This window comes from Apium graveolens, unplaced genomic scaffold (genome assembly GCF_009905375.1).
Source record: "Apium graveolens cultivar Ventura unplaced genomic scaffold, ASM990537v1 ctg2904, whole genome shotgun sequence".
In the NCBI taxonomy this organism is placed as follows: domain Eukaryota; kingdom Viridiplantae; phylum Streptophyta; class Magnoliopsida; order Apiales; family Apiaceae; genus Apium; species Apium graveolens.
Window position 1 is genome coordinate 47,233 of NW_027417842.1, and position 14,249 is coordinate 61,481.

The 14,249-nt window shown below is 31.5% G+C and overlaps 1 protein-coding gene across 1 annotated transcript; it reads left to right on the forward strand.

The window, feature by feature from the left end:
* The first annotated feature begins 9,202 nt into the window (after nucleotides 1-9,202).
* On the forward strand, nucleotides 9,203-14,249 carry LOC141700771 (vesicle-associated membrane protein 721-like). The gene is made up of 5 exons (XM_074504457.1): nucleotides 9,203-9,551; nucleotides 12,586-12,727; nucleotides 12,815-12,935; nucleotides 13,512-13,574; nucleotides 13,877-14,249. The coding sequence occupies exons 1-5, from the start codon at nucleotides 9,362-9,364 to the stop codon at nucleotides 14,018-14,020; spliced, it is 660 nt and encodes a 219-aa protein (XP_074360558.1). The 5' UTR covers nucleotides 9,203-9,361; the 3' UTR covers nucleotides 14,021-14,249.

A 14,249-nucleotide genomic window follows, 5' to 3' on the forward strand; every position in this document is an offset into this window, starting at 1 on the left:
TATCAAATTCAGATGTTTGAGATGAGCTTCCATTTCCATAATTTTCTTGTTCAGTAGACTCTTCATTTGTCTTCGGTTATGCATCAACTTCATCTTCATCTTCCTCATCAGTATCACTATCAATGTTAAGGTTTTCAAATGCAAGGACTTCAACTTCATTATCATCAAGGCATTCCAAGCATGGACACTTGTCATCATCAAAAGTCACATCTGTGCTTTCCATAATTTTCTTTTGGTCAATAGCATAAATTTTGTAGGCTGTTCTTTCCAATGAATATCCCAGAAAAATTGCTTCAAACACTTTTGAGTCAAATTTTCCCACATATTCAGAGTTATCTTTCAAAATGTAACACTTGCTTCCAAACACATGAAGATGCTTTACAGTAGGCTTTCCTTTAGACATGATTGAGTAAGGTGATTTGCCATGTGCCTTGTTGATGAGATATCTGTTCTGAGTGTAACATGCAGTGTTAAAAGCTTCTTCCCAGAAACTTGTTGGCAACTTGGCATCTTGCAGCATTGTCCTAGCAGCTTCAATTGATGTTCTGTTCTTTCTTTTAACTACTCCATTTTATTGAGGTGTTATAGCAGCTGAGAATTCTTGAACAATGCCTATGCCTTTTTAGAATTCACTTAATGTTGTATTTCTGAATTATGTTCCATTATCACTTCTCAATCTTTTTACACAATTGTAATCTTCAGCCTGTTTTTCTATCTTCTTAATGTGCTCAATTATGATGTGTGGAGTTTCATCTTTAGAGTGCATGAACTCTACCCAAGTATATCTTGAGAAATCATCCACCATCACAAATGCATATTTGTTCCTTGAAATTGATAAGACATTTACTGCCCCAAACAAGTCCATGTGAATAAGTTACAATTGTGCACTTATAGAATTCACAGTTTTTGAAGTGTGTCTTGATCTCTTCATTTTTCCTTTCTGACAAGCTTTACAAACTTCAACTTGAGCAAACTCCAGTTTAGGCATGTCTCTTACTAACTCCTTTTGACCAAGTTGTTAATTGCCTTGAAATTCAAGTGAGACAACTTTATATGCCAAAGCTTGCTTCTTCTTTTTTTCTGATGCCTTGGTTTAGAAGCAACAAATACCATCCTTATTTGTTGAGTCCAAGTCTGCAACAAATAAGCTCCATTTCCTTGCTCCTTTCAGAGCAACTTCACCAGTTTTCTTGCTGATAAAAGTGCATTCTTCTTTGTTGAATAAAACTTCAAAGCCTTTGTCTGTAAATTGGCTAACACTGAGAAGATTCACTTCAAGACTAGCTACCAGTACTACATCATCAATGACAATATTTTCAGAAACAATCTTGCCATATCCCATTGTGAATCCTTTATTATTGTCTCCAAAGGTCACCAAAGGGTCATTTTTCTCCTCAAACTCTGATAACATGACTTTATCACCTGTCATATGCCTGGAACATCCAATGTCTATGATCCAGATGAATTTCTTCACTTTGCCCTTCACACAATGAGTTTTAAGTGTGTTTAGCAACCCAAGCAGTGTTGGGTACTTTCTTCTTATTAACTGATTTAACAGAAGTAGAATGAGTAGTTTCAGATAAAATAGAGTTCATTGACTGTTGAGCATTTTCCCTTTATGTTATAGACCCAATTCTTAATTTTTTTGAGGTCTACTCTCAGTTTGTGGAAACTTTTCATCACTTTTAAGTTGCAAGAAATGCAGTCAAACTTGTCACAGAAGGAGTAGGGATCATTTGCATTTGCTTCATTGTATTTGCAGGCTCCTTCAGTTGGCTTGCTAACTGCCTTTTTACAAAGGTGAGTTAGGTGATTCACAGAGCCACATTTTTCACATTTCTTTCTTGGAGCATCTGCAACACAAGCAAAATTGTTGCTTTTGTTTATCCCCATTTTTTCATTTCTATTTTTTTTTCTTTCTTGCATCTTCATTTTTGGTCTCTTTAACAGGTGTCTTGAGACTTTGTTTGTCCATGAGTTTTCTTAAGTATTGGAAGACTGAGTTGATTCTGCAGTTTTCTTCTCTTTATCCTCATCATCAATTTCTTGCTTGATAATCAATTCTTCTTCACTGAAGTTGACTTCACATGCCTTGAACATAGGTGATGGAACCTTTTTCAGCATAGTTGGAACATTTTCATTAACTGTTGCTTTTCCTTAGTCACATGTCTCTTTCTTCTTGTTGTTCAAGGCATCATAGTCAAGACTAATAACAATATTTGCACATGGTTTATTTTTCTCATGATACTGTCCAATTAACTCAGATGCATTCTTGAAAGACTTCAACTTCACCTCATTCTTTTCCAGCTTCTCCCTTAGCACTGCTTTAATTTCATTTGCACACTTGAGCTTGTTCTTGAGACAAGCATTCTCTTGCTTTACAGCTTCAAGCTCCACCAACAACAATTCAATTTCTTGCTTCTCACTTTCATACTTTTCATTTATCTTTGTTAATCTGCTAACTTCTTCACTATGAGCAACCATGCTTGTGTGAATGTGAAACATTTCTATGCTCATCTTCTATACAGTTTCCTTATATTGGCTCACATTTAAATCAATGGTGGTAAGAGTTGGTACCTGTAATTTAGATGAGGATGATTCTCCTTGCTCCAAGGCCATGAGTGCATAATTTATAAATTCTTTATCTTCATCGTTTTCAGAGTCATCCCAAATTTTACCCTCTGTAATATAAGCTTTGCTTTGCTGTTTTTTCAGAAGAGCTTCATACTTTGCTTCCAATTCAAGATAAGCTTTATCCTTCTTTGATTTATTTGGTTTCCTGCATTCTGTAGCAAAATGGCCCAACTCATCACAGTTGTAGCACCTTATCTTAGATCTGTCAACAAATCCAGTTTTATAACCATTCTTGCTATCAGAAGTGTACTTCCCTTTTCCTTTCCAGTTGTTGTATTTGTTGAAAGATTGTCCTTTACCCTTGAAAAATATTGGCTTCTTTACTCTAATGTTAGAGAATTTTATTGATCTAGCTCATCCAGTTCATCAAGAGTGTAAAACTCATCTTCTTCCAATTCCAGAATGACTTGTTCCTGTGAATCATTTGTTCTTTGCTCACTAGTTGAGGCCACTGGAGTTTGAGATCTTGGCTCATCAATAGGTGTTTGGGTTTCATTGACAATTAAGGCACTTGAGCCATCTACAACATGTCCTTGACCAGATCTCATTAATTTCCTTTGAATCATTTCTAGTTCATATGTTTTGAGAATTTCATATAGAACTTCCAGTGTAATTCTGCTCAGATCTCTCCCTTCTCTGATTGCTGAGATTTTCTGTTCCAAATAATCAGGGAGAGTAACCAAGAACTTCAGGTTCACTTCTTCAGCTTCATAGTATTTGTCATGGAGCTGCAAATCATTTATCAGCTTGTTAAACCTTTCAAACACATCAGTTATACTTTCCTTTGGCTTGGACATGAAACCCTCATACTATAAAATCAATATCCTTCTTTGATTAGATCTAACTTCCTCAGTTCCCTCACAGAGTATCTCAATCTTTTCCCACATTTTTCTGGCAGTGTCACAGTTGATAATGTTGTTATACATCACATTATCAAGTGACTCAATCAATATCAATTGCAAGCCACTATCCAGGGAAACTTTCTCTTTTTCAGGCTCAGTATGCTCAGAAGGGTCTTTTGGAGCATAATGAGCTGGAATGACCATATCACCATCTGTTGATTCTTCAACTCTAACAATAGGAGTGAAAGGCCCATTCTTGAGTATCTGAATATAGAGTGGATTGGTCATTCTGATAAACAACAATATTTTCTTTTTCCAAAGAGTGTAGTTAGCTTTGTCAAATGTATAAATTTTGATGCTACTGATTTTCTGTTTATTCATTCTTTCAAGATCTTGAATCTGTTTACTTTCAGATTTTGCTATGATACCACTTGTTAGGAAATGAATAACACACATGGGGATGAATGTATTTTACTGTTTTTGAGCTTTTCTTGAATCTTTTATAGTTGAATAAAGTAAATTAAATCATGTAGTAAAAAAATGTTCATGCAGAAATTAAGCTTGCAGAAAATAAAGAACACAAATCTTCAAAACTCACTTAATTTTATATTAAAATTAAGAATGTTTTGCTACAAAATTTATAGGCTCTTTGTTGATAAAGAGCTTAGCTTCTCCTTGAGAGTGTTACAAGATTTTCCTTCTAAAAATTGTTACTACTAACTAAAGGACCAGTGTTAACTTTATAATTTAGTTAACTACTAGTTTACACAGTGTACAATAAGATATATTATTAGCTTTAGTAAACAATCACTTGTCATTTCCATTTATAGAAAAGTGTATCTTTTATTTCTGGATTAGCATATCTTTAGCATCCTGTGATTATATTGATCTTCCTTTGTCAGTTACATTGATCTTGCACATTCTTCAAACTGCTTTTTGTGGACTTGTCAATCCAGCTGTTTGGATTGTTTGTTGATTGTTAAACTTGGATATTGAACTGATTTACAATTTTGTACTTTAAGATTTTACCTCGAGATCTCCAGTTTGATCTATAGAGAACTTGACATCTCGATAAGTATATTGGCTTATCGAGATCTCTAGTACTCTATAGTTAATTTGGCTTGTAGAGGTCTCAAGTTCTCTATAAGAGAATTTGACTTGTCGAGATCTCTAATCTTCACATCTTCACTTTGACTTATCGATAACTCATAGTTCTCTAATGAATGTTGACTTGTGGATAACTCTGAGTTCTCTAGTTAAGAAATGACTTGTCGATATCTCCAATTTTCATGTCTTCAATTTGGCTTGTCGATATCTCTGAGTTCTCTATAAGCTTTTCCGAGTTCTCTATAAGTCATTCTAGAGTTCTCGAATGACTTCTCTATAACACTAAATCTGTGACTTGTAGAGATCTTGACTTAGAATATTTTTCCTAAAACAGATTTATTCAACTCCAAGTTTCTTCATAATTCTTCTGAGGCATGATCTTCTTGATCTTCTTCCAGATAGAATTCTTAGGCTTGACACTGTTTATAGAAAAAGACTCCAGTTTGCTCTTTTGATATTTTTACGGACTTTGAGTGTTACAAGTACAAAATATAAATTTAGATAACAATATAACTTACTCAGGGTTGACAAATTGTCTTAGTCTTGTTAAGGTACAGACATGTCTTGCACAACAAATTGTTTGAAGGATGACCTCTGCGAGATTATATACTTCAAGAATATGACAATTTCACGTGGCACATTCTATGATCAAGGTGTGATACAGAAACTATTCTTTGATAAACTGTTGGACTGCTAATCTTAATTTTTGCTTCTTATGAATGAAATTTTTTTTAAACCTAGTGACTGGTATATGATGGAAGTTCCTGGTGTTTCTTAATAATCCTGCAGTTTAAGTCGGAGAAATCGTAAGAAACCGAAATTTCGATAATTAGTTTCTACATGCACTAAAAGCAAGCTGCACTTTAGTAATTGTTTAACTTAATACTTTTGTATGTTAAAGTTGGTACCTAATTATTAATCATTAACAACCAATACCCGAATATTTCTGGAGGGCATTTGGGAAGCTGCTCCCACCTAAAGTCCAGTTTTACATGAGAAATGGAAGTCGATAAGAAAGAATTTGTTCCAAAACTGAGAAGAAAATGTATGACCTTCAAGATCTTATGCAAGATAATGGTTTGAGCGAGACTGAGAAAGTTTTGTTCACCTACTTCGGTGAAGGAAACTTGTTTGTTATGATATTTGACAAATTAAATGTTGAAGCAATGTTGCTTGATGAAGATTCATCCAGTTCATGTTATATTTACTTCACAACTTACGTAATTTTTTTGAAATATTTTACATATCCGGTTATTTTATTTTTAACTTATTGTTCTTTATAATATAGAATCATATATGGAAATTGTTCAGGAACCTGTTCTGATTCTTGCAAATTTGGAAGTTGATGTCCATAACAATGACAACATGACTTTTACTCATGTTATGACAACATCCAATGTGGACAACATATGTCAAAGAGCGTTACATAATTAATTTGCGATATTTAAATTAGTAACAAGATTATAACACAACAGCCCAATTGTTTTTAATACTTTGCCTTTTATTTTTTTACATCTTCATTGTAGCATATCCTGAGCCACATTCAACGACCAAATCATAATTGGGAAGCCGGTGACATGGTAACTTTACAACATAATAAACCAAGAAGGTGAGAAGAGAGTCAATCTGCAAAAAATATGTGCTTGAATCGTGGATCAGTTTTGAAAATTGAAAATTTGTTACAATGTGTTAGATATAGATTTAATTTTTACCCATGAATTTGATTTTTACCCGTGAATAGTCCATAACCCGATCCGTTAACCCATTTTAGATGCTTCATTTACATATATGACCATATTTTTAAAAAAGTTAAGTAGTAGATTTTAAATTTTCTGGGTAGAAATGTAATTTCATGAAATTCTTCGCTAGCAGGAATTAAGAGTAGTAGATAAGTATATTGATGATTTAAGCACGAGGGGATATATCTCATTTTTTACACAATACAGTAACCAATAAAATGCTAACAATTAAATACTCGGGAATAATTTTAGAAATTATTTTGGAATTAGTATTTTTCTTTTTAAATTTTCTAAAATTTCAAAACGATTTTTAAAATTTAACTAGTGAGCGCACACACATATATATAGACATTTATTCAAGAGAGGGCTCTCTTATATAGAGAAACGTAGAGAACCCTTGATTCAATGCTAGGATTTCATCAAATTTGTTGCTAATGTAGAATAATAATTATATTTAAATATAATAAAACATTTTATTTGAAATAATAATAATTTTAAATTTGATTCTACTATGAAATGAGTTTGGATAAGTGTGAGTTTACCGTTATTCTACTACAAAATCACTTTAAACTATTTCATCAAATTTAAATGATTTTTTAAATAAAAAAAGTGTGCAACTTCATTTTTTAATTTGATAATTAAATTTTGTAACTATATGATGAAAAATAAAATAAATTATATATTTATATTATTTTAATAAGGGTTCTCTACGAACCTCTATATAAGAGAGACCTCTATGAATTGGATTGCTACCTATATATATATATATATCTTTCTTCAAGAGAGAACCCTCTCTTATATAGAGAACCGTAGAGAACTTTTGATTGTATTATAGAATTTCAACAAATTCGTTGCTAATGTAGAATAATAATTATATTTAAATATAATAAAATGTTTAACAATTGAAATTTGAAAAGAATAATTGATTTTGAATTTAATTATATTGTGAAATAATTTTGAATAAGTGTGATTAGAGAGTGATTATACTACATAACCAATTTAAACTATTTACTCAAATTTCAATAATATCTTAAATAAAAAAAATTGTGCAACTTTGTTTTTTATTTGGTAATTAAAATTTGTAGCAGTATATGATGAAAAATAAAATAAATTAAGAATTTTATATTTTTTAAATAATGGTTCTCTACGGACCTCTATCTAAGCGAGCCCTTCATGGATTGCCACCTATATATATATATTCGAATATTTATATTATTATAGGTTCAAGAAATTTGCAGTCTCGAACAATTTAAAGTCCAAACCTGTCCTTGTCTTAAATCCCTTAAAGATGAGACCCAAATTTTAGTGAAAAAAATAAGAGAATTAATTAAACAGCATACCGTTAATATAATTTTATGATATTTTATTTCATGGAAAATATAAAATAGGATGCGTCTTTGCTATAGATTACGGTTACTGAGCTGTAAACGACTTGAATTTCAAGCATTTAATTTTATTTTTTAATTTCGAAGTCTTTAAATTCACTTTAAACATTTGTCCCACTTGTTCAACCCCTTATTTCTTCTCTCTCTAGAAATCCCAAAGAAAAGAAAAAGAATTTACAAACACACCGCCCTCTTCCCGAATCCAAGATTTATCAACAAATAAACGAATCATAAAAATTAAATATTGACACAAAAAAAAATGGGACAAAAACTTTTCGTGAAATAATTAAGTAACATAATAAGTGGTGAAATTTAATTAGTGGACAAAATATATACACGCGGGCCTCATATAATTATCACAAAAATTATCGATTAAAAATTTATAACATTATTTTATAAAAAAGATTGTAATTTTTTTTGATATCTATGGTATCTTCCCGTAAGTAACACATGGTTACATGTGGACTTGAAAAAAAAGAGTTCGGGTCGAATTCAATCTCCAACAATTTAAAATCCAAACTTGTCTTAAATTCCCTCACAGATAAGACCAAAATTTTGTGAAAAAATTATATGAAAATTGACTAAAAGTCGGAGACAATAATATATATATTTTTAGTTTTTTGGGTATCAAAAAAATGATCAAAATACCCCATTTTCCCGTTCCAACTATCCAAAATACCCATATGTGCGTGAACTGTCCAAAATACTGACGAATTACGTATTATAGCAATACATATACAGACTTCATTATTTTTGTAAAGGATACATATGTATGTTATGCGTATTAAGTTTTTGAAAAATAAGGAATACGCATGTCACACATGCGTATCTTTTATAAATTTTTTAAAAATGAAATTCGCATCTTGGACATGCGTATTCAACATGTAATTGAGACACACTTCGTCCAGCCAAATAATATTTTGGGCACTAAACCCCCAAATGGGGGTATTTTGATTTTTCACCCTTAGGTATGTTGGACACCGATTTTTAAATCACTTTTGACTTATAAAATCTGAACAACTTATCATCGAATATTTGTCGATTCAATTTATAAGTCAAATTTATAACTTATAAATTAATAAGTTCAATGGTAGTAACGACATATTTTTTCCCAACTTATTTTGATTTTTCGTTTTTTATTAATTTTATTTTTAAAATATATGTTTTTAAATATTAATCTAATTTAAAATTCACGAATTAAGAAAATTATATTTAAAAATTATTGATTTTAATTAAGTTAAGTAAAAGAATATCTAACTTATAAATAAAATTATTCAAACAATTATATAATTTTTAAATATTTATCTATTTATTATTTATAACTTATTTATTTCAAATCCTAACTTAATTATATTAAGATCCCCAACTTCCACTTTATTTCATCAAAAAGTATAAAATCATTGCTTTAGATTATGGTCACTGAGCTGGAAACGACTTGAATTTTAATTTTTAAGCATTTCATTTTCATTTTTAATTTCCAAATCTTTAAAATCACTTTAAACATTTGTCCTACTTTCCTGTGTCTTCTCTCTCTAGAAAACACAAAGAAAAAGAAAAAGAGTTTACAAACACACTGCTCTCTTCCAAATCCAAGATCTACCAACAAATATACACAACAAAAAGGATCAAGTCTTGACACAAGAAAAATTAAAAAATGGGTCAAAAATCATTGATCTATACATTTGTGGCTAGAGGGAGTGTAGTATTAGCAGAGTACACAGAGTTCAGTGGCAATTTTAACTCCATTGCTTTTCAATGTCTTCAGAAGCTTCCTTCTTCAAACAACAAGTTTACTTACAACTGTGATGGTCACACTTTCAATTATCTTGTTGATAATGGCTTCAGTATGTTCTTCTTTCTTGCTTTTTGTTAATGTTTATGTTGATTTTTTGGTTATTTTGTTGAAATAATGATGGCCCATGTGGAGTTTTTGTTGTTTTATTGATTGTATGTTAAAAAGTTGTGATTTTTAGATTATAGAGATGTAGTTTGAAGTTGATTTGCTATAGTTTGTTGAAATAATGGTGGCCCATGTGGAGTTGTTTTTGGTTTGTTGATTGTATGTTGAAAAGTTGTGATTTTTAGGGTGTGGAGTTGTATTTGAAGTTGTTTTTCTGTGGTTTGTCGAAATAATGATGGCCCGTATGGAATTTTTGTTGTTTAGTTGATTATATATTAATAAGTTGTGATTTTTAGTTTATAGATTTATAGTTTGAAGTTGTTTAGCTATGGTTTGTAGGAAAGAATGGTATTTGGTATTGAAAGATTATAACTTAAGAAAATTTGAGTTTTTGTTGACTGTATGTTGAAAAACAGTGATTTTTTGGGTTAGAGTTTCTAGTTTTAATTTGTTTAGCTCTGATTTGTTTGAAGTAATGAAGGGTTGAAACTTTACGAAGAATGTGGTTTGGGGGAAACTATATAGTCACCAAGAAGAAATAAAATGTGAAAAGCAGATATATTTTTGCTGTGCTTGTCAACCTGTGTGTGTGTGTGTGTATCTCTTATAGTGCTATGGTGTTTGCCTAGAATTTCCTGAAAATTATGCTATCTGGTGTTATAAGATTAGAACTTTTTGAAGGCTGTATTTCGGGTGCTACAACCACACAGAAGAAATGAAATGTAATAAGGTGATCTTTTGGCTGTTCTTACTTACACTGGTTATAGCCCTAATATTTTCATTCATATTTCACAAAAAAGTATAACTGTAGATTATTATTATTTTGTATGAAAATTGAAACTTTTGAAAAGGCTACAATTTGAGTGATGGTTTTATTTCTAATCATGCAAGATTGTAACAAGAGGATCTTTTTTACTGTTCTTATGTATATATATGTGTGTGTGTAATTATTATAATGTTTTTGGATGCTTTAATGGGGCATTTAGTGCATAGAGTTCGTTTAATTGCAGGGGAAATGCTTCACAAGTAATTTTGTAAGTAATTCTGATTTAATGCTTGATCTTTATGCTTTATTTGTTTAAGTTAACTTTGGTTCAGTTAAATTGGTTTGATAGTGACACAAGATGAATATATCACCATTATAACAGTGAAGGTGAAGACAGTTATTTTTGTGTCTTTGTGGTGTTTTATCCTTAACATCGTATAGATGAGGTATTGTCGTATATAGCATTGTCTTTTTGAAGTATTTGGTATGGCTAACCTGAAATCTTGACATGTTTCTGATAATCTATTGTAGGTTTTAAGTTGGCATTCAGATGCTTTAATTAACAAAGAAATTTTATAACAAAAAAATTGTTCGTATACTTATGGTATTGTTATAATGTTTTGTACACAGGGTTTAGTTGTTTTTCCTTTACGATGTTAATGGACCCCGAAGGTTCTACTGGTGAATGACAAGTAAATAACACAAACCTCGTATATAAAAGGATGTACGAAAGGCTGCACTCCTACTAATTCTATATTTCGGATTTTTAAAGGAAAAACAAAGACTTTTGAACATTTTTAGGCTCAAAAGTAGAAAAGGAATTCAAATTTTTTTCAATTAATGGGTACTTGGTTTATATGGTAACATGTAAAATTCAAATTTTACTGTATTTCTATCTCACTTTTTATATTTACTCTTAGTTTGTTAAACTAAAGTAGTGCTGAGACACATAATATTTTAATTATTTTATTGTTTTTCCTTTTGTTGCTAGAAATTTTGAATTTCTCTAGGCAGCATCAACATCTTCTTATTTTTATATATCATGCTGCATTCTTTTGGAGAAAATGTGGGGGTGGAATCTTGATGACTCGTGGATGTATGAATGATACTATAATTTGGGTTTGGAGATTAATTTAAAATGTAGTACCCCAGTTGCGATTTTGGATTTTCTTTTTGGAATTAAATATTACATGACTTTGTATATACACAATGTCACATATCAAGAAGGCAATTTTACCCTCTAATAACTAGCTTACTACAGTGTAAAGGAACAATTCCTCTAATATTAAACCACCGTTGCACTACTTGTATTTACCATCCTATATGTGGGCATAATGTAATCATGTGCCATATTGGTGATGGTATGCATGCCGAGTTGAGCACGAAATCTTATAGCATTCTATTTTACATTATTTTCTTCAAATAAGATATCACTTGTGTTCACAAACTCCACTTATAACAAATTAAAATTCTATCAGTATATATAATATGAAATATACAACTTGAAATCTGACAAAAGAACAGCATTACCATCATTGGCTGAGAATTTCTGGCAGTGATGTAATAAAATGACCAGAAAAATGTCAGAACCTTAGCTCTAGGCATAATGTTAGAACTCCAGCTTTATTTTTTGATAGCTATTTTTACATTGCATTGGCCATCATATTATATGATGCAAGGGAAACCCTAATTGAATAATATTGCATACATAACAATTTACTGCCTCCATTCAGTGATACAAAAATCTCAATGATTAATGTTTAATTCTTACTCTTTCATTGCCTTAGTGTTGACGGGTTACACACACAGGTGATGTAACCAGAAACTTGAGACATGTTTTGTTATTATTTTATCGCTGTAGCATTGAACTCATTTCCATTTTATGAGTTCATAGAATAGAAGAAGGATTCTTGAAAAATAGCGAAAATGGAAAAACCTTGTCAAGTTTTGCAGAAAGGAAATCTGTTGACTCATAACACTGTAGTTGAGAATATGTTCTCACTGTACATGCAGTTCGCTCTGGTTTAGTTAGTGTTCTTTTTGAAATGATCTGATTGACATTTAAGTATTTGATAAATTTGACTTACAAGGAATTTTAAGAAATCTTAGTTTATCCGTGGATACTCTATTAATTTTAGTTTCTATTACAAAAGTTTGTTGTTCTTTTAGATTGAGGCCTAGGATCTCATGGTTGATTTTTTTGGAAATACAGCATACTGTGTGGTCGCAGATGAATCAGCAGGTAGACAAATTCCAATTGCATTTTTAGAGCGTGTCAAGGATGATTTTGTGTCTAAATATGGAAGTGGAAAGGGTGCTACAGCTCCTGCTAATAGCCTTACCAAGGCATATGGGTATGCTGTCTGATAATAATCATGACAAATTGGTGCAGTTTATCTGCAAATAGTACTCCCTGATGCTTAATGTAAGCTCATTTTCAGATCAAAATTGAAGGAGCATATGCAATACTGTATTGACCATCCCGAGGAAATCAGCAAATTGGCTAAGGTGAAGGCCCAGGTTTCAGAAGTCAAAGGTGTTATGATGGAGAATATCGAGAAGGTAAGTGGCTTTGTGGTTTTATACCATGCAACTTTGCCTACTGAATGTTGAATGATAGTTTGAGCAGACAAACATTGCTAATATTTGTGTCTAATAATCACATGAAATTATTTCTGCCTTTCTTTTGTACTTCACTTTTCAGTTTGTTTTATACCATTTCCCCAGAAGTAGATTTCAATGTGGTCTATGACTCCATTCATTTATTCATCTATATTAGATGACAATATTTATTGTGAAGGCAGTGTCTCTAATATGTTTCTAAGTTTGTTTAATATGTTTAGTAAATCACGCTTTTTTTACTTGTGAAATGTTTAACTAAATAAAAGGGTTGACATGTTTTTGTGTATTGGTGGCATCTGTTGTATTCTCCCTTCTCATACTTAAGATCAGTTTAGTTTGTATCGTAATGACAATTTATGTAGCGGATTTTGCTTTCAGGCTGACTTGAATGGGGAGAGAGAGTTTTAGTGATTGATGTTGAATATTAATGTCACAGAACAAAACATACCATTTTGGCAGAATGATACTGCAAATTGATTATAATTGAAGCACCTGTACTTTATATTTTATCTGTAGGTTTTAGATCGCGGGGAAAAGATAGAGCTTCTGGTGGACAAGTCCGAGAACCTTCATCATCAGGTCAGTTCAGTTGTGTTATTTATATGTTTTATTGGTGACTTGGTGAATGTGCTTGATAATAAGGTGTGTCTTAGAACTTTGCAGAAATTGCTATTTTAAAAAAAGATTACAGAATTAGCTATCTACGCTAGAAATTCCCCTCAGAATAACTGCAAGTGGAATGCACTTGTGCAAACCTTACATTCTATAATTGTGACACATTCATGACCATAACTTATGTCACTATGTCCTCTGTCTGTATGTCCTCTGTCTGTGGTTCAAAACAGACTTCTTACAAATCATTATATATTTGGCTGAAACAGGCGCAGGACTTTAGGACTGCAGGCACACAGATCCGCAGGAAAATGTGGTTTCAGAACATGAAGATCAAATTAATTGTGTTGGGCATTTTGATTGCCTTGATCCTCATAATAGTTCTCTCGGTATGTCATGGATTTAACTGCTGAAAATGGCCTGCACAGTTATCTTTTGAAGAGTTCATTGAAACAAGTGGCTGCATATTGTGCCGGGATCTGTATTAATTTTAAATGCTTGAATATACACGTGTTAGTGTCATTTATATGTAGTAAGAATCCATTTACCTAATTTTTTTGCAAAGAAAACTGGTCTGCATGAAATTAATAGGTTTTGCCATTGGAAAAAGGTTACTTTAATCAAGGTGCACATTTTCAAATA